The following is a 23850-nucleotide window of genomic DNA, read 5'->3' as shown; positions in this document are numbered from 1 at the left end:
GAATTAGGCCAAAGGTCAGTAGAAATGTACTTACTACTTTTCTGTCTGTTCCATTTTGAAATGCACTCCAGATTTTGCCCTGAGTTCCATCAGACCAAAAGACACGACCACTGACGGAATCAAAATCAACAGCTACAATGTGAGAACCACCCTCAATAAGTGCATAGATATTGTGGACCTGGGAGGTGATATTGTCAGCAATAATTTGGTTCTGACTTGCCACAAGTAACAGCAGACTTTCAGATGCTGTCAAAGAAGAAAATGCAAAAATGTCGCTGATTCTGGAAGAAAAAAAAGCTAAAGCATCTCAAATATTTAATGAAATGCTTTGGTAACAGAGGAAGATGTAATTCCAAACTATAGTAATGGCGAAAAACAAAAATCTCTATTAAAAAAATTTTTAATCATTCCATGCCTTGCCGAAATAGTTAGCTGATTTGCACGAGTATTTAAAATAAGCTTTTTCTGAAATATTTTCTTCCTTTAATTATATTGTCTAAATATCAATATGGAGTGAACTATACTTGCATTCTTCCTATTTCTAGTTACTTTTATACTTTGCTTATCTTCTTTCCTAAATTATAGGCTTCTAGAAAGCAGGAATCATGTCAAACAATTTTTCCAAAGGCATCCAGCTGTGTCAGAGACATCTAATTATCTCACAATATCCCCTCTAATCTGTTTTAGCCCTCCTTTATTTGGTCATTTAAAGCAGCTGAATTAATATCCTAATATATAGTGTAATCACTTTCACATAATAGAAATTGAGCTAATATTGGGCAAATTGAATGCATTATGCTCAATATATAAAGATATTTAAATAATGTAAAAAACATTTTGATATTATTCTAAATAATTTTAAAAAGCATCTTCTACTGTATATGTTTTGACCTCCATTTTCCAAAGTACAAGATCCATCATTTGACTCCTAATTAACATTTCCAAATATCAATATAACACATTTGATCTTAAGCTTTGGGGTATGTTGTTAACTGGAGTTAGTTCACTTTCAAGTTCAGTCATTACCTGTAACTTTGCAAGTCTTCCCATCAGTGTCTAACATGTATTCTTTATCACACCAGCACCGGAAAGAACCTCTTGTATTGTAACAATGCTGGCTACAAAAGCCTGGATTATCACATTCATCTATGTCTTCACAGGTCTTAGAATCATTAGCAAGCAGGTATCCCAATGGACATAGGCATTGAGCCCCAAAGGGCCCTTGAACACACTGGTGAGTACAACCAGCATTTAAATTTGAGCAGCTCTCCTGGTCTAGAATAAAGAAAGAGAATAAGAAAGGGGAAAAGTGAGGAATCTTTGCTTCTTTGGTTCACCCTGCTGCAAATATTTGTCATATAGTCTAGGGCTACCTTCAGCATAATACCCAGGTAAGAGCTGAGAGCAGCACTCACTTGCATGAACTCCACAGGCTAGTCAGTGTCTGCTCTGATAGACCTAAGGATTTACTATTCTTCACATCCATTGGACTTGGACCATTTTCTTCGCTACACCCCTCTATTATAATTCCATTTAGTCCAAAGTGAGAAACTTGAGGAAATATTGGTGACATCAAGAAACACAACTATCATTGATCAAGCATGCAAAGACACCTAACTTACTTCTCATTTGCTTTCTGTTATTCTTCTACCCATATAGAAATAGAAGATAAGACTGACATTATGAGCAAGGGCTGGAAGGTTTATGGAAGTGAATAAATGGAAGGGGAAACACAGCTGGAACACTAGAGAGCACAGGTCCACAAACATCATTCTTTAGTTTCAGAGCCAAAACAGCAATGCCTGAAGCCACCCAAACATAGCTCACATGCCTGGGAATGCAAATGCCCTCTATTTCCATGTAACTTATTATAAGAGTGATGGTACAAAACATGCACTAGAAGGGGAAGTAAGTCAAATTGATTAGAACACTTTCAGCACAAACACAACACATATAAAATCATAAAAAGAAAAAATACTTTGCAATCGTACCTGGCTGAGGTTCATCTGAGAGTGAGCATTGATTAAAGAGGGAAGAAAGAAAGGACAGTAATTAGGATTACATGCCAATCACAGAATTCTAATCACAGCAAACACAAATCCCTGGACTTCATTTGTTTTGTGGCAAGTTCTGATTGAAATTAGAAAATATTAAAGTTAGAAACTTTTGAGTCCATTACCAATAGTACCAAATTTAATTAGAGAATCTAATGGCCTCAGTTAGACTTATTTTTTTAATGATTACATAAAAAGAAGTACAAACACAGAACCAAATGCAAAGGATTTAATGAGAAATATTATCCAGTGATGATTTATTTGAATCATGATGCTTATCCCTACACAGATTTGAACTCAGAGAGGAACTGAAATCCCTTCCTCAAAAGCTACATGTTGATTATGACAATGGTGATGCACAGCAGGCTGCTGGTCAGAATGAACTGATGGCCAGTAAACTGTGGTCAGGGAACTTACTGCAAAGTGGGGATTCATCTGTCCCATTGGGGCAGTCAGAGACGCCATCACATACTGCAGTCAGATTCACACAGATGCTATGGCCAGGGCACTGCCATTGCCAATTGGGACAGTGAAAGGCTTGAGTAGGGCAGTCCTTCTCGTCACTCATATCCCTGCAGTCATTGTCCCCATCACAGACCCACTCTTTGTGGATGCAGTTTCCATTGGCACAAAGAAAATGGGATGGAGAGCAGGTCTTGAGCACACAGGCATTGTGCTCATCAGATCCATGGATGCAGTCTGGATGCCCATCACACTCCCAGATCCCTGGAATGCAGAGACCATCTGATTGGCACTGAAATTCATCTTGGTGGCACATACCGGGAGGCCTGGTTGCTAAAAGAAAAGCATGGGGAAGATAGGCTTGTGAATGCAATTTATAACTCCTTTTATATAATCCCTATAGGAAATAGTTTTGGATCAATGATAGGTTTATAATAATGACTAAAATAAATATTAAAATGTAAAAATGATACACAGTGTATCCTCCAACATTGTGGTAAATAGAAATCTTTATGTGTCTGATTAGTTGATCTGACAACAAAGAACATGATGCACAGCTCTTGAATAGAAGATAAATTCCCTCAGTCAAAAGAACATTATATTTCCTGCATTTCTTATGTTCATTCAATTACAGAATAAATCATAAAATACAGCTGTCTCTTTATTAAAGAATCACCAGAGCATTTCAATTGTACTTAATTAGCTATGGTTACTTTGAATTTCATGTGTTCAATAATACATTTGGATGTCATAATTATTCCTCAAATAAGCTGTATCCGATTAAACCAGCACACATTAAGCAAAAGGTGACAGTAAGCCCTTAATTCTTTGCAAAATTTCCACTGTTGATCAAGTAATTCTTGAGAGATAAGAACTGTCTCCCTATTTCACAGGGGTAAGCCCTCCTACCCCCAACCCCCCAGGAACCTAGAAGGGCAACAGCAAGTCATTAGTACCTGGAACTGTAACCTCAGATCATCACAGAAGTCTATGTTTCAATGTGACACAGGAAAATCAGTGACTAAGAATGTCTGGGTGGGGTGCACACCTATAAAGCATGTAACCATTTTATTTAACTTTTCTTTTTATCCATAGATTTAAGCACTTCTTTTCTGATTGAGTAGAATTGACAGAAACCTACTTTTTATGATCCAAAATACCATTATTCAAAAAAATACCATTCAAAAAAAATGACTACTTCACTGACAATTTTCTTACAAGTTTAAAAATCCACGTAACACAAAAAGTAGGCAATTGCAAACACTGTTCATTATAGGTTTCCAGCCTTTGTAGACTGTAGGTCTATCGATTTATATTCCACAAAGTTTTCCTTGAACCCTCTGAGCAGAAGGAATTCCTATTCTCTGAGCCTTCATAGAATTTTATCTGTATCATTTCTAAGGCCCTTCTAACTAACCACCTTGCTTTATTATCTCTTACTTTCTATAATTACTCTTACTAGACTTTACAGACAAAATACTTAACATATATATCTTAGCAGATATTCAACCAAAAAACACTGAAAAAATAAATTCATTAGAGTCAATATTAGAGTCAAGCTGCTCCATATCACATCCATACCATGATTTGACTCTATATTGAAATTTAAAAGAAACCATTAAAACACCTTTTTATATGCTAAGTCTCAAAAATTTGAGACACACTAATTTGGGATAACCTAGAAAAACTTAGTAGTAAAAACAAAAATATCTAAGAAATAGTTAAACTACCTAAGAAACTATGTGAAAGTTCCCATTTATACAACTAATTCACTAATCATAAATCATTACTTGGTAATGTGTTGGCAACTTCATTATTTGTTTAATACTGCATTCCTTCGACAATACTTTGTAATTCAGACTGTCTTCCCTCCGGTTTGTCTGAGCTAGAGAAAATCTGTGGTAATATCAATGCTGATAGAATGAAGTGATTCCTTTATCTGAAACATGCTGGGTCTATGGTACTTACGACAGTCTTTCTCATCAGAGTGGTCGCTGCAGTCAAAAACACCATCACAATGATATACGTTGCTAATACACTTATTCTCACTGGCACATTTGAATTGAGAAGCAGTGCAATTAATTACTAAGAATGAAAGAAAGAACGCATTAGAAATCAGCTCAGTGGGACTGGGATTTTTCTAAACAGCATGAATAAAAAGATAGCAATCCTCTTACCACAACCATTCTCATCAGATCCGTCAACACAGTCCTTGTCCCCATCACAGACATAAGCCAGGTCAATACACCGATGGTCAGGGCAATGAAACTGACTAGGCAGGCATGTCGCTGTAAAGTCTAATATCATCCAAAAACAAAGCCAAATAACAGTTTATTTCTTGTTCAATGTGTAGCAGAGCCAAATTGAAAAATGCTAAAGAAATAGATGTTATTTTAATTGTACATGTGTTCAAAATTCCTTCAACTTAGCCACATTGCCAAGGTCAGACCAGCAAGAGCACTCAAAATTAAGACAGTTTTTTTTAAAAAAGGAATAAAAAGACTATAGGTGAATCTCAGAAGGAAGGGAGAGGGAAGGGAAAGGAATTAACTAAAGAACTTATATGCAATATTCATAATGAATCAACACAGACAATAGTGCAGCAAAGGCCTGGGGAGGGGGCAGAAGCGGGGTGGAGGGGATCAATGGGGAAAAAAGGGAGATGCCTGTAATATTTTCAACAATGAAGATAAATTTAAATAGTAATATTAATAATAATAAATAAATAAACTAGGCTATCAAAAAATATCATGAGCAAAGTCAAAAACAGTGATTACACCCTGAAAGTAGACCACACTTAGAAAGTTAGCATCATGGGTTTGGACTAGGCTACACTTCATGATTACTAGTAAGTCCAGGACTCCACCAAAGCTAAGCCATGGAGCCCAACGAGGCATCATTTATTAGCCTGACCTTCATGCTAGTAGCAATAGAGTATAGACTGATCATGATAACTGGATTTAATCCAGAGTCTAATCAGAACAATTCTAAAAACCGAGGGCCTGCTTTGCTGAAGAGACCCAGCCTTAGAATCGAGTGTGCTGGCTGCCCATCCACTGATGAAGTTGTATTTAATATCCCATATATCCCATATAATAAAGAGCTAATATGGTAATTAGACCAAATAGCAGGAAGACCGTCCAGATGACCTTCCAGACAAAGCTGGGGCTACGAGGGCCGACCGAGGCTGCAAGGGGCCACAAGGGGCTGCGAGGGCCGAGCCCCTTGCACGAATTTCATGCATCAGGCCTCTAGTAGACTTATGAATTCTGAAAGCCAGAAGGGATCTCAAAGCTCATCTATTCCAGAAGGAAAGTGACTTGCCTAGTCATGCAACCAAAACTAGAAATGACAACCTAAAGAAAATTAGAACTGGCAAGATAAAAAGCAGATGGGTAAGATTAGTGGTAATTTAAATGTTCTGTGCCTCTATATTCTATTGCCTTCTTCAGTATCAAATGAAAAGAAAAACAAGAGTAAAATATCTGGATATATTTACATGATTTAGGGGGAAAAACAAATTTGTTTTAAATATCTGAATAGTTAGTTGAGAGATCTTTTTCAGTTTCTATCTGGGTATTAGACATCAGAGATAGTCCTCATTTTGCTTCCAAAAAAACTCAATATTTGGGAGGAGTGTAAGCCTCCCATATCTTTGCTCTAAAGTCTTTTAATACAAGGATCGACAGATAGAATAACAGTAGCTAAGATACAGTGGAAATTGTGTGAGCCTTAGAGGAAAGTATGCAAGGCCTACTGATGGTTTAAATCTATTTACTAGGATGATCAATCAACCAAGAGAAATCCATTCAAAACTTACTGCAGTGCTTCTCATCAGATCCATCCCCACAATCATTATCTGTGTCACAGACCCAGTTGAAGGAGATGCAGAGGTGATTATCACAGGTGAAGTAAGATGCAGGGCAGGAGGTGAGTTCATGGGTGGGGCAGTTCTTCTCATCACTGCCATCCACACAGTCACTGTGCTTGTCACAGCGCCAGTGTCCAGGGATGCACTCTCCTCCGAGGTCACAGGTGAACGCTGACGGTGAACAGGAATTATCTATAACAGAAACAAATTGATCATGAAGACACTTGATCTTACAGTCTTTTATATGAGTTCTTGCCTTGTAAAGGCCCAATTCTTCTCCTTTTTCAATAGGAGCATTATGCAAAATAAGGAGAAATGTGCGTCATTCAAATGTTCCTTCTCCTTTCCCTCCTCCTCCTCCTCCTCATCATCATCATCATCATCTGGCATTTACTTAACAATGATCATATTCCAGGCACTTTTCTACATGCTTTATGCTTTTTTCTTTCTCTTAATCCTTACAAGAATACAGTGATGTACACATAAGTATTTGCATTTTACAGATGAGGAAACTGAGGCTATGAGAGATTTAGGAATCTGCCCAGGATTAAAGCATAAAGTGTGACTTTAAGGCCTGCCCTTTACTTTTAAAAGTTTTTCCTCCAGTAACAATTTCAAATTCGGTGTACACATTGCATGGTGTTGAAGAAGAAAGCCAAAAATATGCAAAATAAAGATTGTTTATGGAACACACACACACACACACACACACACACAAATCTCAGACTACAGAAAGCTTGACAGTGTATCATTTGAAAAATGCAAATTAATAAAATGTTCCAGTAAAAATCTGCACTTTTAGAAAGAGGAAAATAATACACAAAAGGAAGAAGATTTTAGAAATTTCAGAAAAATGGGCATGTTCATTTTTCAAATGTCACTCTTCTTTTTCTCTAAAAAGACACAAGTTATTATTACTATTAATCTCACTTTGGTAGAAATTTCTGAGATTTCAACAGTCCACTCTCTTTTATTTTTTCATGGAATGCTTTTGTATTTTTTAATACCATTTATTAAGCTCCAAAATTTATAAACTAGATTACCATAAAAAGAAAAATATAGAAATAAAGAGCACCATTTCATTCCCAATTCATTTTATACCAAAGGAGGGGAGGGTGGAATACAGCCCATGAGATTTTCAAAAGCTATTAGTATAAGTACCTATTCTGTGATAACATTACCTCAGACACTAAAGATTCTATCTTTAGTTTGTTTTTATTTGACTTTTTGAGAAGCTTGACAACATGTGAAAACTCTGCATTGGCCCAACAGCCAATGTCAAAAAAAATATATTTTACTGAAGGCGGTCCAAATCAATGTGAGAAATCATTTGCAACATTATCTCTGAATGATATTTATTGTTCAGCTTCCTAAAATTTGAAATCTTTCAAAATACTTTTTCCCTTAGAGATAACCCATGTTTTCTTGTTCAGCCCGCTTCTTTCTATTCATCCCAGAAATTATCTCCAGCCTATAAGCTACTTACTAGACGTGCCACATAGGTGCTCATCGCTGTTATCATGACAGTCATCAATGCCATCACAGCGGTAGTAGCTGGGCACACATCTGCCATTGTTACACGGGAAGGAAAAGGAGCCACATTGCTCCAAGGGCGGTTCGTGGGACGGGTCTTCCACGCACGTCAAATGATTAGAAGTCAGGCTCATTCCATAGGGACAACCACACACCCGCTGGAAATTTGGCACCGGGAAGCAGAAGTGGCTGCAGTCCCCATTTGGGTGGGTGGGTCGATTACAATAGTTAGAACCTGAAAAAGCAATGTCCAGAGATAGTGAGTTCATCACATTTCCATTATGTTGATCACAGGTATGGTTTGTGAAGAAAAACAAATGGGAAAGAAAACTTTTCAGACCCAGTATCAAAAAGTACCTTCCTCCTGGAAATCAGCATGCCAAACATAACATTCAATATGAAAACAGAAAAGTGCTAAAATGTATTTCTTCCAGCAATACTCTTAGAATTAGCAGAGTTGAACAGAGATTTTTTTTTTATCTTTAAATTCTTTATTAGTTAAGGAATTACAAATGAGAGCATGAGTGGGGGCGGGGGGGAGGATGCGGGTTAATGGGGGGAAATGAGGACACATTTGTAATTCCTGAACAGAGATTTTTTTAAGTCTTGCAGCATTAAACTATCTGGGTGATAGGAATATAAAACTATCAATATCTATATTAAGTAATAAGTACTTAAAGAAAAAAAGGATCTACTGTATTAAATACATCCATAGAAAAGAGAGTGGCGGCCTCACTCACCAATCTGGATGCTGTCATCATATGATTTCACATGCATTATATTACTGATGCCACTGCGGATAACGGTCATCTCTCCACCATCCGTTTTCCTGACTCGAACAATAGCACCCAGTCTCCAGTCAGTAAAAAATACATAGTCTAAGAAGAAACACGGGTGATTAGTATTTTTGTCACAGCTCACTTTTAAATCACTTAAAAATATGCAATAGGTTTGTAATGCTTCTTGCAAATGTCAGAAGCTTCTCCCATAAATATCTGTAATATGTGTGAGTAGTCATTTTCCATGACTTGTTTCTCTCTAAAAAGGACTCTTCATGAGCCTGTATATCTATTAGTACTAGGGTTCCTATTCAGGCAGACACGGATGGAGTATTGTGATGGCACTTAATAGCAGTTAGGTTTAGACTTCCATGAGTGTAAGTAAAACATTAAGAAACCTCGGGAGCCGAAGCCGGTTTGGCTCAGTGGATAGAGCTTCGGCCTGCGGACTGAAGGGTCCCAGGTTCGATTCCGGTCAAGGGCATGTGCGTTGGTTGCGGGCACATCCCCAGTGGGAGATGTGCAGGAGGCAGCTGATCGATGTTTCTCTCTCATCGATGTTTCTGACTCTTTATCTCTCTCCCTTCCTCTCTGTAAAAAATCAATAAAAATATATATTAAAAAAAAAAAGAAACCTCGGGATTCTTCTAGAGAACACTGGAGGGTGCCCCATAAGACTGAGTTCTTATCCAGCTAAAGGACTAACCTGATCAGTGCTACTGGGCAAATGCTTAACTGTGTGAAGGCTCATTTTCCTTTGAAAACTAAGGCAATAGACTATAAATCATCTCTAAGCTTCATTCCAGGTCAAAAATTCCATATCCCATGTCTTAATGACAATATATTTAAAAAAAAAAAATTTTACACTCAGTTTTAGTAAAAACTGTTGAAAAAAAAAAGTACAGATCTAGCCCAAAAAGGAACTTTCAAGATATGTTTGGGGGTCAATAAAATTATCCACAGAAGTGTGCCTATACTTACAACCACATTCATGTTCCAAGAAACTCAAAATAGTAAGATAAAAATCATGTAAGATTCTTAACATCAAAAATTTAATCATATTCACTTTACACTACCAAAGCAGAAAAGTAAACATACACATTTTGATAGTTTCTAACCAGAATTAAATCAAAGTGGATTTTCTCTTTAACAACAGCGTAACTAACTAAAAATTCCAACTAACCAGATAATGACTGAGATGACACAAATTTTATCATTAGACCTTTTTTCCTTATCTATGGTCTAATCAATGACTCATCAGTCCCTGGACTCACTAAATATTATCTGGGCTGACTGGCAATCTCAGTCCCCGACTCATGAAGGAATTTTACTACACTTAAATACACAAGAAATCCAATAAACCTTTCAGTCCTGTGTGGTGTGACCATCAAGCAAATCTAGCCTTTGTTAGAAAGATGTATAATTTCCACAGAGTTGCACAATAAAAGAAATTTCCATAAGACAGTCCCGATAAAGGGCTGTGTTGGAAGAAACTATTATTATTGTTGTTGTTGTTGTTGTTGTTGTTGTTGTTGTTGTTATTACTATTATTATTTTTTTTGAGAATGCTGTGCTCTCATGGGTTTGCACTCAAAATTTTTTTCATACTGATGAAACCAAAAGTCACTGCAAATGCATTTTTATTCAATCCCAGAACATTCCAGCAAAGAGCAGATAAAATTTAACATTTTCATAATGTTCCTGTGTGACAGCAAATATCATTATTGAAAAGGGAGTGAATCTATGGAGGGGGTGAATATAATTGACTCATCAAAAATCTCATAAAAGCATTGCTTAAATACTTTTAAATACCATGCACTCCTCCGCAGATAAACAGACAGCAGGATGGACTACACAATATATTTACTAGCAATCCATTCCACACTATATGCATGTGAGAAAGTCTTTGATTTATAGTCAGTGTCTAGCTTTTTTTAAAGCACTGAGCTAATTATTCAGAGTAGGAGGTTTCAACCAGGGACACAACTAGTATTATGGGTAAGGCCTTTGGTTGATCACAAAAGGGCACCCTCCAAACTAGACTACTTATGATTTGTCAAACAAAACCGGGGTAGATTTTAGTCTCTCCTCACCCTCTTGGCCTGGCCGTTGAAGCTATGCAATTATTCATAGAACCATGTCTTCAAGACTAAATAAATCTCCAGTTTTATGTGCCAAACTACATTCTTATTCCCAGCAACTCAACTCAAAATTGCATGCCTACTACACTCGAGAGTGGAGTTGAGCCCTGGCTAGTGTTCTCAGTGGTTAGAGCACTGGCTTCTGCATGGAAGGGTCATGGGTTCGATTCCCAGTCAAGGGCACGTACCTAGGTTGCAGGTTCGATCCTGCATGCAGAAGGCAACCAATCAATGTGTCTCTTACATCGGTGTTTCTCTTTCTCTCTCTTTACCCCTCCCTCCCTCCCTTCCACTCTCTCTAAAAATCAATGGGAAAAATATCCTTGGGTGAAGGTTAACAAAAACCAAAACACACAAAAAATTATTTTTAAAAAAAGAGGGTCAAAGGGGGGATATAAAGGGGACATATGCAATACTTTCAAGAATAAATATGTTTAAAAAGAAGAAAAAAAGAGGAAAGCTGAGAGAAGGAAAACTGATACATTAGTGTGATCACTGTTAACATTTCTATATAACAAACATGATGTTACCCAATACTGTGTCTAAAAATCTTCAGTTATTCATTGAGTATGCAGTTGATGAATATATATAATAGTTTTTCCACAAAAATTCTGAAGATGTTCTTGCAACCATTACAGAATGAAATGGTACATTGTTACTACAGCTGTTGCTGTTTTATTCTTCAAAATGATGAAGGCCATAATTTACTATTTCTTTGTTTCATATTTATATAATAAAGTACTTGATATGTTAAATTGTATAATATGTGTATTCTATAATGTGCTATACCCATACAAGTTGTCGATATTATTATCTAACAGTATCTTAAACAAAAAATATACTCTAAAAGCGAACTATTCAATCAAAAAACCAAGCATTTTGTCTATACATAATAGCAGCATTTTCATTTTTGTATTCTAAAGTGAGATTTACCAGAATTGTGAGATTGCTAAATGAGGGCGAGTCTGCTATTACAACTTGCGAAGGATAAAAGGAGCACACACTTTCATCACTTCAGAACATACCTTGAAAGACGGTAAGTCCAAATGGATGTGTCATCTGCTGTATATGGCCCAGGACTCGTCTGTCTAAACCATCAAAGGTGCTGTGCTCAATTTTATCAAATAAGGCATCTACCCAGTACAATCGTAAAGCACTAAAATAATAAAGTATTTAGTTAATTGTTATCCAGAAAATAGCAAAAAAGGGTATTCAAAAACAGTATGTTCCATTGACACATTTAATAAACATTTTTAAAATAAATTATACTCAATAAAATTCAAGTTTTATGCACCCCCCCCACCCCCGAAAAAAAGATATAGCTACTTTTATGTAGTGGTTTTCAATTAAGTGTCTTAGAAAACTTGAAATGTTGTCGAGTTAGGAATTTTTCTCCTTGTTAAATAAATAAATGAAGAAAAATATTGGTAGCAATTATGTTTGAAAAGTTAAATACATTTCTTCCCTTTTTTCTCCTATAAACTACTTTGGCATATCTGTAAGCTTATTTACTCTGTCACTTTTTCCTATATTCCTAAATAGATCATCAATTTTTTGAGAACTATATCTACTTCAAAAATTCTCCCAGAGTAAATACAGACAAATATACATTTGATTGACACCAAAGATTTCTTAGCCTCAAGATGCTCCCTCTAACAATTACACATGACCTCCATTTCATCAAATCTCTATCCTACTTCTAATGAGGTTTAGGCCTTATCTCCTCCATACTGACCTTCTACAAGGTCATATCATTCTGCTCCTTTAGCAATTTCCTCAGAATATTCATGAATGTGGTAGTTTTTGTCCCAGCAGAAACTGGTGTCTTTTATGTTGTTACTAGGGACGCAGTGCACAAATTTGTGCACCTTGAAAGGAACTGTGGGCTGAGAGGCTCTCGTGAGCACAGGGGCGGGCTTGGGAACTCAGTAATTTGGGATGATTCCTACTTACCCCCAATCAATGGCCAATCCATTGGGCCACCCAAGAGTAGTATTTACTATAGGCAAAAGGTTAGATCCATCACCCCACGCTCTCATAATTTTAGCAGGACGGAACCAATCAGTGAAGAATATATACCTAGAAAAAGCAGTGATAAATCAAAGATGTTAACACTGGGACATATTACATACCTTAGAAAGATTTAGCACAAGCACAGATTCTCCAGGGACTTGCTGCAGATAATTTCATTTTCTTTATATGCTATTAGGCTCCCATGGGGAGAGGGGGGCAAGTGTCTGTTTATTAAGCATATTTAGTATACAACTGATCTAATTCTTAATTAAAGGTTCAGTTTTCAATATATCACCAAATCCACAAAGACAAATAACATGAAATGGACATCCAGAGCAGAGCCACTGTACCAGACATAGGACCTACAATTATGTCATCAAGTAGATTTTTTTTTAAAGACACAAATTTAAGTTACATTTTAAATATTACATGTTGTTCAAATAAAATAATAAGCTGTGAGCAAGAAAATGATTTTCTCTGTGGATTTAACATCCTGGATCCACTACATCACTCTTCAGTCATCTTCCACGAGGAATAGATTAATTTGTAGGCAAGCATTTCATCCCTAATGAAAATGACTCTTAAATATTATCTTACTCAGAACATCTCTTTTTATTCTAAGGAGCAGCAAAAAGATAAGTTTTGGGTGGGGGAGGAGGGGTTTTTTCTTTCATAAGAGCCTTAGGAATTAAAATTAGTCTTTTCTGAAATATGATTTCATATTATTTAAATGGAGTCATTAAGAAAGGAATGTAACAGCTTTTCAAAACCAAATGCCAAAAATTTAGTTTAACATAAATTCATTCAAAAATCAACAATTTAACTCTCTAGTCTATAGGGTAATAAAATTTCTTATCAATAATATCGGTTTTCTTATGTTTACTTCATAAGGAGAAAATTAAAATATAAAATATCCTAGAGACAGCATACAGAGTTATTAGACACAGGCTTTCCAGTCAAACAGGAATTTAAATATTACCTGTTGATTAAAAAGTGTGGAACCCTCACCGTGATTGAGCATTGACCTATGAACCACAATTCCCATCAGGGCACACGCACAGGTTGCAGGTTCGATCACAGTAGGAGGCGTTCAGGAGACAACTTATCACTGGTGTTTCTCTCTCTCTCTCTCTCTCTCTCTCTCTCTCTCTCTCTCTCTCTCTCTCTCTCTCCCCCCTTCCCCTCCCCCTCTCCCTCTCCCTCTCACTTCTTCTCTGAAATCTTTAAAAACATATATATTTTTTAAAGTGTGGGTTCCTGAGCAGGTTACTTTATATCTCTCTGAGCCTCAGATTAATTATCTCTAAAACAGGCATTATATATACCCCATTCACAAACTAGCTTTTGGATTAGATGACATTATACATGTACAGTGCTTACTATGTGCCAAGTGAACAAGGCTTTAGTGAATTATCAGTCTTTTTTTCGTCTGTTGTTTCTTTCAAATACAACAGGTGCTGGGACTTGGGTGGTCTTATGGTGGTGTAGTGTGGCAGGATTCCAAGCAGGCCCACCCAGGACCACCTTGCAGACCCAGACCCATGCTAGGTACCAGCAGGGGCCTATGGCACCCCACCAGCTCCTTGCTCTGCATTAGGTGAACTTGGGTGAGTTTTCTTGGAATTCTGGACCTCCCTGTCTTAAAGTAAGGGGCCAATTTTGTCTGAGCTGTCTTTTTCTCCAAAAAATCCCTGAGGTGGAGCTAAAGGTTAAGGGTTAAGAGAACATAGACTAAAGATAAGAGTCAAGATAACTAAAGGGGAGGGTGGTTTTTTAACTTTGGCTTTTCAACTGGGATTGCTTAGTTCTGCTGTATATTCACTCCTTCCCTAATGAATCTGTATCACATTGTTTGGTCCCCTGCAATTGTGGGAGAAAAACAACCACTTCTATTAAGACTATGGAAGCTGAAACTAAGAAAGTTTTTTGAAGGAGATGAAGTGATTACTTAAAGGGATAAAATTTAAGGTGATTTCAATTTATATAGTTAATCTTTTATTTGCTGAACTTGCCAAATCCCTATGACATCACTTTTCATTAACTCTAAAAGCTATTCAGTTTCAAGCTCTCAGGAAAACAAGAACACGCTTACCCAGCAATAGGATGAACTACGATTGATCGGGGGTTATTTAAATTCCGGATTATTTCCCGTCTCGATTTATCAGCTAGCCTCATGACACTCACGCTCCTATAAGAAAGGTCTGTCCAATAGAGATTCTTTGAAATCCAGTCAAAAGTCAAACTTTCAACACTTTCCACCCTGTTAGCTGTGAGAATTTCTCTTCCTGTAAGTTAAAATATGGACATGGTTTAACTAAGCATATTTTAGACATACATTTTCCTCCTACTGCATATATATATATATATATATATAAATTTCGTGTCAGAGTTGGAGCACATTTCAGTAACATTCAAAATTCTTTAAAAAAAAAAAAAACAAAAAAAAATTGAGCTACAACATGAGATGAACCTAGAATATATCCATGCCCAAAAGTTTAGATCTCAAAGAATAGATATAATTCTGATACATAGAACCAGGAATGATATGGCTTGGGTTTCCTCCCTTGTTCGAGGAAAAAAAAAAATTCTCATTGCAGAACATCTGAAGAAGAGATACCTGAGTTCACATGCACACAAACACCACCCTCAAACAGCTCTGATAAGCCGACACTGCCAGGTACGACTGGGGGATATCTCTGCGGTATGACCGCCCAGCCCTCTCATCAACAGCCTTTCATAGCCACAGAGTTGCCAAGTTTGGAAAAGACCAGCAAAAATACCAGAAAGGAAATTAGAACTAGGTACAGGGAAAAGAAAAGAAAAAAAAGACCACTTTCCTCTTTGTGAAATTTTTATGCCTTTTCTCCTCTTTTCCCTTTTCTCACCATAGAAAATCTAAATCAGGGTAAAAATTTCACCTCTTTCTTTCAAAGTAGGAAAACCAATCATTGTGCTTTCTCCACTCATTTTCCAGAAAATTGTAAAACACTCCACCAGAATAGATTTAGAAAGCACAATATTGCTAATAGTACTACTCATAATAGCTTATATTGAGCACTTACTTTGAACTGGCCCACATACTATTGTACAGATGAGGAAACTGAGTCATAGAGAAGTGGGGACACTGCCTTCAAGTATTTATAATAAAGTGAGAGAGAGAGGGAGGGAGGCAATTAATCCGAGAAGCAAAAATAAAATAGTAATGGGTGCTGTGATGGAGGAATGCACAGGATGGTATGAAAGCAGTCTCTGAATGGAGAATATGGCAAGTTGACAGTGTGGAGAAGTTTCCCAAAGGGAGTGGTGAATTGAGGGGCTATAAGAAAGCAAGGACTGGGAGGGAGGGAGGGAGGGAGGGAGGGAGGGAGGGAGGGAGGGAGGGAGAGAGAATTTCACATGTCCCAGAGCATGGCTGGAGGTTTACGAGTTAGTGAGAGAAGCTAAAAGAGTGGAAGGAATAGGGAGAGGATGGAAAAGGTGAAGTGGTCATGTTCCCGAGGCAGGAAATATGTGAGAAATGGGATTAAGGTGTCTGTGTAGATACATTGGTTTTGAGGTGGTTGTGGGATGCCCAAAAGGCAATTGGCATTATGAATCTGAACCTCAGAAAGCTTGGGTGGAGATTTTTGTCAGCACCTGCAAGAAGAAGCCTTCCCAGACCTTGCCCTCATTCCCCAGGTTAGGGGGAAAACATTCAGTAAATGCCCTATCAGAGGTCTCCCCACACTGATTTATAATTCCAACATAGATGGCAATCAAAGACATGATTGAAAGTCTTATAGTAAAGGGTCCTGCTTAAGAAGTGAATGCAAAATTCTCCTAAACAAATTATATTTATTAGCATTATTACTGAAAACAGAATTCTCACCTGTGCCATCGATCTTTTGTTTATAAATCATGTCTACTGATGTGTCTGAAAAAAAGAGTGTTTTCTCCTGGGCATCAAAATCAATTCCAACAAAGAAAGAAGGATTTCCTGTCACTGGAACTATGACATCTTCCTGGGTAGAGATGGTGAACGGGATCCCTCGAACAGCCACTTCAGATGAAAAGATCAGGAATTGCTTAACAGCTGTAGGAGGAAGGACACAGCGTGGTCAGCCACAGCATGATTCTTACCCTCTCTGAATTCCATACAAATTACTTATACATCCATAAAGCACATCTTATACTTCTGCAATAAACATAAAAAATAAACCTGCAGCCCAGCTGTCATGGCTCAGTGGTGGACCATTGACCTATGAACCTGGAGGTCATGGTTCTATTCCGTCGGGGCACATGCCTGGGTTGTGGGCTCGATCCCCAGTAGGGGAGTGCAGGAGGCAGCTGATCAATGATTCTCTCTCATCAATGATGTTTCTATCTCTCTCTCTCTTCCTCTCTGAAATCAATTTTTTTAAAAAGAACTCAAAATGAAATCCTATGGGATTTCAAAAGCATAGTTAAAAAGGTAGACAAAGGTTTTGGGAAGGAGACAAAAGAGAAAAGGAACCCCAGGAAACCCTAGATGTGGAATTAAAGGTGAATCCCAAGAGATAGACATGTTGCTCAAACACAGCTCTGTGAATAAAGGGGAGAGATGCCTGCTGAGATGGCCCAAGTCCAAGAGCAGCACATAACCCTGTACCACCTTCCAGAAAGACAGTCCAATCCAATTTCTTACCAACACAGTGGTGGCCATCCACATCCAGGTTGAAGCCAAAGGTGCATTTGCAGCGGTAACCCAGGCCGTCATTGTCGGTTCTGTGGCTGAGGACACAGACCTGTTCGCAGCCTCCATTGTTATCTCCACAAGGATTGCTGGCTGGAGGAAAAAAATGCACAGGGTAAAACCTCAGTTAGAAATGTGTAATTATCCCAGACACATGAAGCCACTTTTGAGCCCTGTAGGTTAAACAGAATAATGGGTTTAAAATTCAGAGACAGTGCTACCGGTTGCTACTATACACACTCACCTCTACTAGGTAGATGGACTGGCCCTCTCAATTTCACATTCTCAAACTAATGGTGGCAAAAAAAAAAACAACACAAGATTTCTGCAACTGGATAATTTGGGAGGTCCCTTTTCCCCAATAATTGTGTCGGCTAGCCTCAATGATTGGAAAATAACTGCTTCTCCCCGACCCCCAAAAAAACCAACCATGTTATTTTACCATTCACAAGATACTAGTATAACTATCATTCACTGGATGCTTACTCTGTAAGTAAACCAACTTACAATCAATGACTCTAAAAGGTAAGTAGTAGTACCCCAATTCCACAGAAGAGGAAATCAAGTCTCCAAAGGATAGGACAACTTGCCCAAGATTATTCGGTGGCCCGCCAGCTATACTAAATTCAGATCTGACTCCAAAACCATGCAAGTTTGCAACACAAACCCGTTTACACTTCCAAAAACCGCCCTCAAACACAGGGACCTTGGGAAGCTCACTGTACACAATGCTGCCACAGCTAAAAATGTTTTATGTGCTTTTGAAATTATCTTCTTGGCCTTTGACTTATTCCTTAAAATAGTCTATCATCTCAGGTGGATTGATTTGGAAAAACAGCAGCCAGATATCACTCTGAGGCAAATAATAGAAATAAGCTGAATGATAAAATTGGACAATATATTTGGTCAAGGGCTCATGCACTGACTATTCCAAATAGAAATTTCGGAAATGTTTTCAGATACAGCGTGTATTTTCATATGAAGTGTATGTTTTACAAGGAGGACTACATTGAAGGATATTCATTTGAATGTTTTGGTTCTAATAGATGGTTTCTTTTTTTAAAAAATCAACCTAATTATAGTCTTTCTCCTTCAGCCAGGTGGGATCTGACTCAAAGTGGCAAGAGTGGTGCTTTAGGAGCGATTTGAGATCCGTCACTTAACACAAAGAGTTTCTGAGTGAAATGTCATTCTCTGAATGACTGTTCACTAATATTAAGCTTTCTATAATTATAATCTAATTTTTCGTATTTCTTTTAATTGATATACAAGCAAATACTCATTTCTTTTTTCTTACATAGTGACCAGAGTCACCAAATCCAATTTGCCTGTGTCAAACCTAATGTAAACCAAGGGACAGGTGTCTTACATGTACAACAGGGCAGAAGGGGAAAATGGCTCTGACAATACTTAGGCATGTCATTATCTTCTTCTGGGACTCAGTTTCAACTGTAATATTAGAGGGTTGAATTATAAGATTCCTCCCAGTAGAATGAAGATAGTTATTTTGGTTTGGTTTGATCACCCCAGGATCTAGACAGGATCTGGCACATTACAGTGACAATAAATATCTGTTAAATTTATCTCTAAGTTCCCCGCAGAGTCAATTTCAGAAGATTTAACTCTCTAGGTAACCATTCATATATGTGAGAATACCACCCAAATCTCATGAGAGCCCCCATTATTAACTTCATAGTTTTGAGAAAACCTTTCTCCCAAGGCCAGTACCTAATAGCGTCTACTGCTGTGGGGCTTACCATGGGGCTGCCTGAGGGAGTGGAAAACAATCACTCCAAAGGGCCTCAGGGAAGACTGGTAGTACACTTGTGGGTTGGTCTCAGTGAACTTGTTTGCCTTCATTACAGCCATCTTTGTCCAATCTGTAAAGAATACACTATCTTCAAACAAGCTTATTCCAAAGGGATGAGGAATGCGTGAGCCTCCATGAAGCACGGTCTTCCTGTTACAAAAGATATATAGCATACAATTTTTTGTTTGTTTTGCTTTGTTTTGATTAAACGTCAAATTAGTTCAAGCTAATGCATAAAAGGCTAAATAATTTCTTGTTGCATATATAGAATTTATAGATAAAACAGATATATTTCCATCTACATTTGATAGAAGGATTGTCATGTCTCTTGGAAAAGACCCTTGAAACTTAAATTCCAGGCCCAATCCTAACTTGTTGTAGATTTTTTTTTGAGAAATTACCATTATTTTCACACTTGCTCTTCATTCTTTTAAGGTTGCCCCACATAGAAAAGGGCTAAGATGTGACATGTCATTTTGAAATCCATAGGTGAAAGCGTGTAACAGGGATCAGATGGTAGAGGATGCCTTCTACATTGACTTCACACTGGACCACTGACCATTCCTCAGCAATAGAGTGCAGGTCAGTGAGTACAAGAGTTCAACCCACAGCAAACACACAGACCTACTCTTGGTGTCAATCTAGTGCTGGGGTGGGCAACCTTTCTTCTGCCAGGGGCCATTTGGATATATTTATAACATCATTCGAGGGCCATACAAAATTATCAACTTAAAAATTAGCCTGCTATGTTTAGTCAAATATTAATTAACTCACCCCTAGAGCGTTGGCAGGGCAGACCAAATGATTTCCCGAGCCTCATACGGCCCGAAGGCCTGATGTTCCCCACACTGCTCTAGTGAGAGCAAAAAACAGTGCTATAGCACTCTGAGGCTCTGCTAGATGAAACTCTCCATTGACCATACAGCATGTCCAGAGTTATTTAAATGGGGAGAAAACAGAAGTGAAAGGTGCCAAACAGTGCCTGCCAGGACAACATCCACACGAATGATAATTCAGTTAGGCCATATTTTAAAAGTGAGGTGGAATATAACCCAAGGAAAAACTCATTCTTTTTTTTTTTTTTTTTTTTATCCTTTGGCACAATAAGACAAAGAAAAATCTGAGCAGCCCCTGAAAACTGAAAAGCACAATAGAACTCTAAGAAAAGACTTGAAGATAATAACACTGGAAATACGATAGGAGAGAAAAAAAGAAGAAGAAAACTAAGGTGGCAAGTTAGCACACACTTTGAAACACTCAATAATGACATGGTACATTAAGACTGGAGAATGGTTTTCTTTTCCAGTTAGCAAATTCCAGAACCCTCAATGCCACCTGCTGGCAAAGCAAGAGGCAATGACTTTATGACTTCAGCCGTACTCGTGAGCTTTATTATCTCTTTGACGTTTCCTCACAGGCAGCAAATTACATCTTTCTGAAACTCTATTAATTTTTATCTTTCATGTTTTAGTTTAACCTTAGCATAAAAATATTTGGATTATATAATATAATGGTGTGAAAGAGAAAAAATAGGGCATTTTTCAACTGCTCATATATGACTTATCAGGTTAACGAATATTTTTTCATTCAATTAATTCATACTCTCACTATAGGAAAACAGTTTCAATGATAAAAAGTCATAGCCTTAATGTCCAATCACTTGATTTAACCAAGTAGAGAGTGTTCTAAGCCTATATAATCCACTGGCAAACTGTGAAACCATCCTTACGAAAGAGATAAAGGAGAAAACAAAACTATAATATGCCTTTCATTGAGAAGGCAATAAATCCAGTCATTTTGAAAATTTTAACTGGTCAATTTATTGGTTGAATGCACAAAGTAATTTATCTTGTCAATTTTAAGACCAATTTTTGAAAATGCCAAAAGGAAAGGATCTAAAATAGTTAAAAATTTAAATAATATATTGTTAGCATTAATCAGACTAATAAGATGAAGAAAAATATATGCCATATTCTATGTTCAAATATTCTGTTTATGTAAGTATCTTTGAAGTATATCAAGTAAAAATACGAGTCAGAATTTCTCTTTGAAATTTGAAATATATATATAAGGGCAGAGTAAAATCCAATTAATTTCCACCAGAAAATGTTAAATAAATAATAAAGCATTTATTTATTGGGGGGATACTAGAATGCTTAAAGACAAAGTTGTCTTTAAAAATAAACCATAAGGGACCCAGAGTATAATGTTCCTGGATATAAATGAACTCAGGAGTTAATGAAAACAATGTGCTTTATCTAAGAGTGAAAGAGGGGTTGGGAGGAGAAATCAAAGAACAATGTTCTAGGTAATATTTAATGGCTGTACTATGGAACACAAAGGAAGTTAAAACTCAGAGCAGGCCACCATGCGAATGTTAACACAAAGGTCATTCAAGCTATAATGTCAACCAAAACCAATATTTTAATGATGCTCCTTTGGTATCCCTTTCCATAAATTTTACGTACTTTCCCTAAACTCATAAAGTTATAAAAAGTACTTCTTACCTTTGAGTTCCATCATAAGTTACAGTCTCAATGTAATCAAACCGGGAGTCAACCCAGTAAACACGCTTTAATACCAAATCCAGAGTTATCCCAGCAGGCCATCCCAGCTTTGTTTTAACCAAATCTTTACGGTTAGTGCCATCCATGAAAGCCCTTTCCACCGTAGGTCCACCAGAAAAGCTGTCCAAATCTGAGAAAAATAAATATCTATAAAAGAAAAACAAAAGATGAAAGAAAAGAGTCAGTTACTTTATAAGCTTACCTGAAATATTTGTTTATTTTTGTTTAGATCAATGGAAATTTCCTCAAGCTGATTAGAGAACTGGGGGTATAAAATAACAGAGAAATTAAAAAGCATTAAAAATCAGAAACTAAGAAGGCCAATCAGGAGAGGCAACAATTCCAAATAACAACTACTAAAATGCACTAACATGGTAGCCTAAAAATTCATATCCACCCTCCTAACTTTCTCCCCTGCCCCCTGGCTTTTTCACTTCTATTTTTTACATCCAAGAAAGCTTACAAATATATTTTATCCATTCCCGATTCTAAGGCTTAGTCTATAGAACATATCCGTTTTCAAGGAAGAACAGCAGGTATCAGGAAGTAGGAATGAATAATCACCATTCACCAACACTGTAGTAGCCTCAAGTTTATTCAAGGTTCCTAAGACAGCTGAGAAAACCTAAGAGAAAGCTACGTTTTCCATAACTGTTCTCAAATGTGGAGATCAGTAATATTTGGATGTATACCTAGAGAAAAGTAAGCATTATCGGTCTTACTGGATTGACCCACACTAAACTTGTACTGCATTATTAACATTGACATCCCAACCCCAGTCTGTAACAAAAAAACAAAACAAAACAAAAACACCTAAAAAAGGGGGATAGTTTGGATCTTATTTCCCCAATTTAAAAAACTTTACAGCCAATTCATGCTAGAGTGATCATCTTAATAATAGTGAAACAACAGTAATATTTAGTTGTAACATTATTAGGTTGAGTCAGAACAGAGTCCAATCTCTCAGCCAAGCAAATATGGCAAACATTAAGAATAAAATTCATACACCTAAAACATCACATTTTTAGTATTCCATATGTTTTAGGATTACATATCCTCAAATGAGGTTCTATTTAGCCGACTCCTTTACAGCTTCTATGAACAGAACTACAAAGTAAACATGGGTTCTAGAGCACAGAGCCTAAAAGGAACTCAGAATTCACCGTCAGTTAGTCCAATGGATGTCTTATGTATAGGGAAAGAGATAAAACTCCAAAAATACTGGAATCAGTATGTCTTCAGATCACTTACCCAACAGTTGGGTCCAGGGCAATTCCTCTAGGATGCCCCAAGTTTTCCGTTATAAGAATAACCCTGTGGCTTCCATCCAAATTGGCCATATCTATACGGTTAACCTTGGTCTCCACCATATAAAGTTTATTATTAATCCAGTCCACAGCCAGATTCTCAGGATCATCAATGGAAACATTGATAATTTCTTCAGTGTCTAAATCATGAATATTAGCTGAAAAAACCTGAAAGAAAAACCCAGGTTATTATACTTCTTAAAAATTTTATACAACTTAATTGAATTAGAATTTTAATTATGGTACAAAGAAATGTAAGAGAGAGAAATAAAATTCCATGTAACTCTTTAGGAGTCTCTAAAATTTATGTTTTAAAAATCGCCACCACATTACTCAAAGTTGAAGTTAAATCCATCACACTTTCCAAATAAATAAGTATAATGAAAATTTGGCTGTTAGTCAAAATACTGTCAATATTTGTTACCCAACCCTCGATTATGATTCCATTTAGAAGATGCAGGTAAAATCTGATTTTTATCATACAGGAAGGCAGAGTACTTTTTACATTTTAAATGATCAAGTTTCAAAAATTACTACCAAATATCTATCCAGTTTTGAAAGAATGTCTACTATTTCTTTTAATTAGGCTTTTGGACTCCATT

The 23850-nt window shown here is 37.0% G+C and overlaps 1 protein-coding gene across 1 annotated transcript in view; it reads right to left on the bottom strand.

Moving 5' to 3' along the window:
• LRP2 (LDL receptor related protein 2) overlaps window positions 1-23850 on the bottom strand; it is a 199828-nt gene that overhangs the window by 100959 nt on the left and 75019 nt on the right. Inside the window, exons 12-27 of the mRNA XM_036320297.1 lie at window positions 23193-23416; window positions 21882-22088; window positions 19322-19524; window positions 17517-17657; window positions 16722-16925; window positions 14946-15138; window positions 12794-12919; window positions 11866-11996; window positions 8661-8798; window positions 7874-8155; window positions 6337-6579; window positions 4694-4813; window positions 4485-4601; window positions 2472-2849; window positions 1027-1275; window positions 35-246 (exon numbers count right to left, since the gene is read on the bottom strand). Of these exons, the coding sequence (XP_036176190.1) occupies window positions 35-246; window positions 1027-1275; window positions 2472-2849; window positions 4485-4601; window positions 4694-4813; window positions 6337-6579; window positions 7874-8155; window positions 8661-8798; window positions 11866-11996; window positions 12794-12919; window positions 14946-15138; window positions 16722-16925; window positions 17517-17657; window positions 19322-19524; window positions 21882-22088; window positions 23193-23416 (3168 nt within the window). The remainder of the gene's footprint in view (window positions 1-34; window positions 247-1026; window positions 1276-2471; window positions 2850-4484; window positions 4602-4693; window positions 4814-6336; window positions 6580-7873; window positions 8156-8660; window positions 8799-11865; window positions 11997-12793; window positions 12920-14945; window positions 15139-16721; window positions 16926-17516; window positions 17658-19321; window positions 19525-21881; window positions 22089-23192; window positions 23417-23850) is intronic.

The sequence above is a fragment of the Myotis myotis genome, unplaced genomic scaffold (assembly GCF_014108235.1).
Source record: "Myotis myotis isolate mMyoMyo1 unplaced genomic scaffold, mMyoMyo1.p scaffold_m19_p_8, whole genome shotgun sequence".
NCBI lineage: Eukaryota > Metazoa > Chordata > Mammalia > Chiroptera > Vespertilionidae > Myotis > Myotis myotis.
The sequence above is the reverse complement of the archived record's forward strand: the minus strand, read 5'-3'. Positions and strand labels throughout refer to the sequence as shown.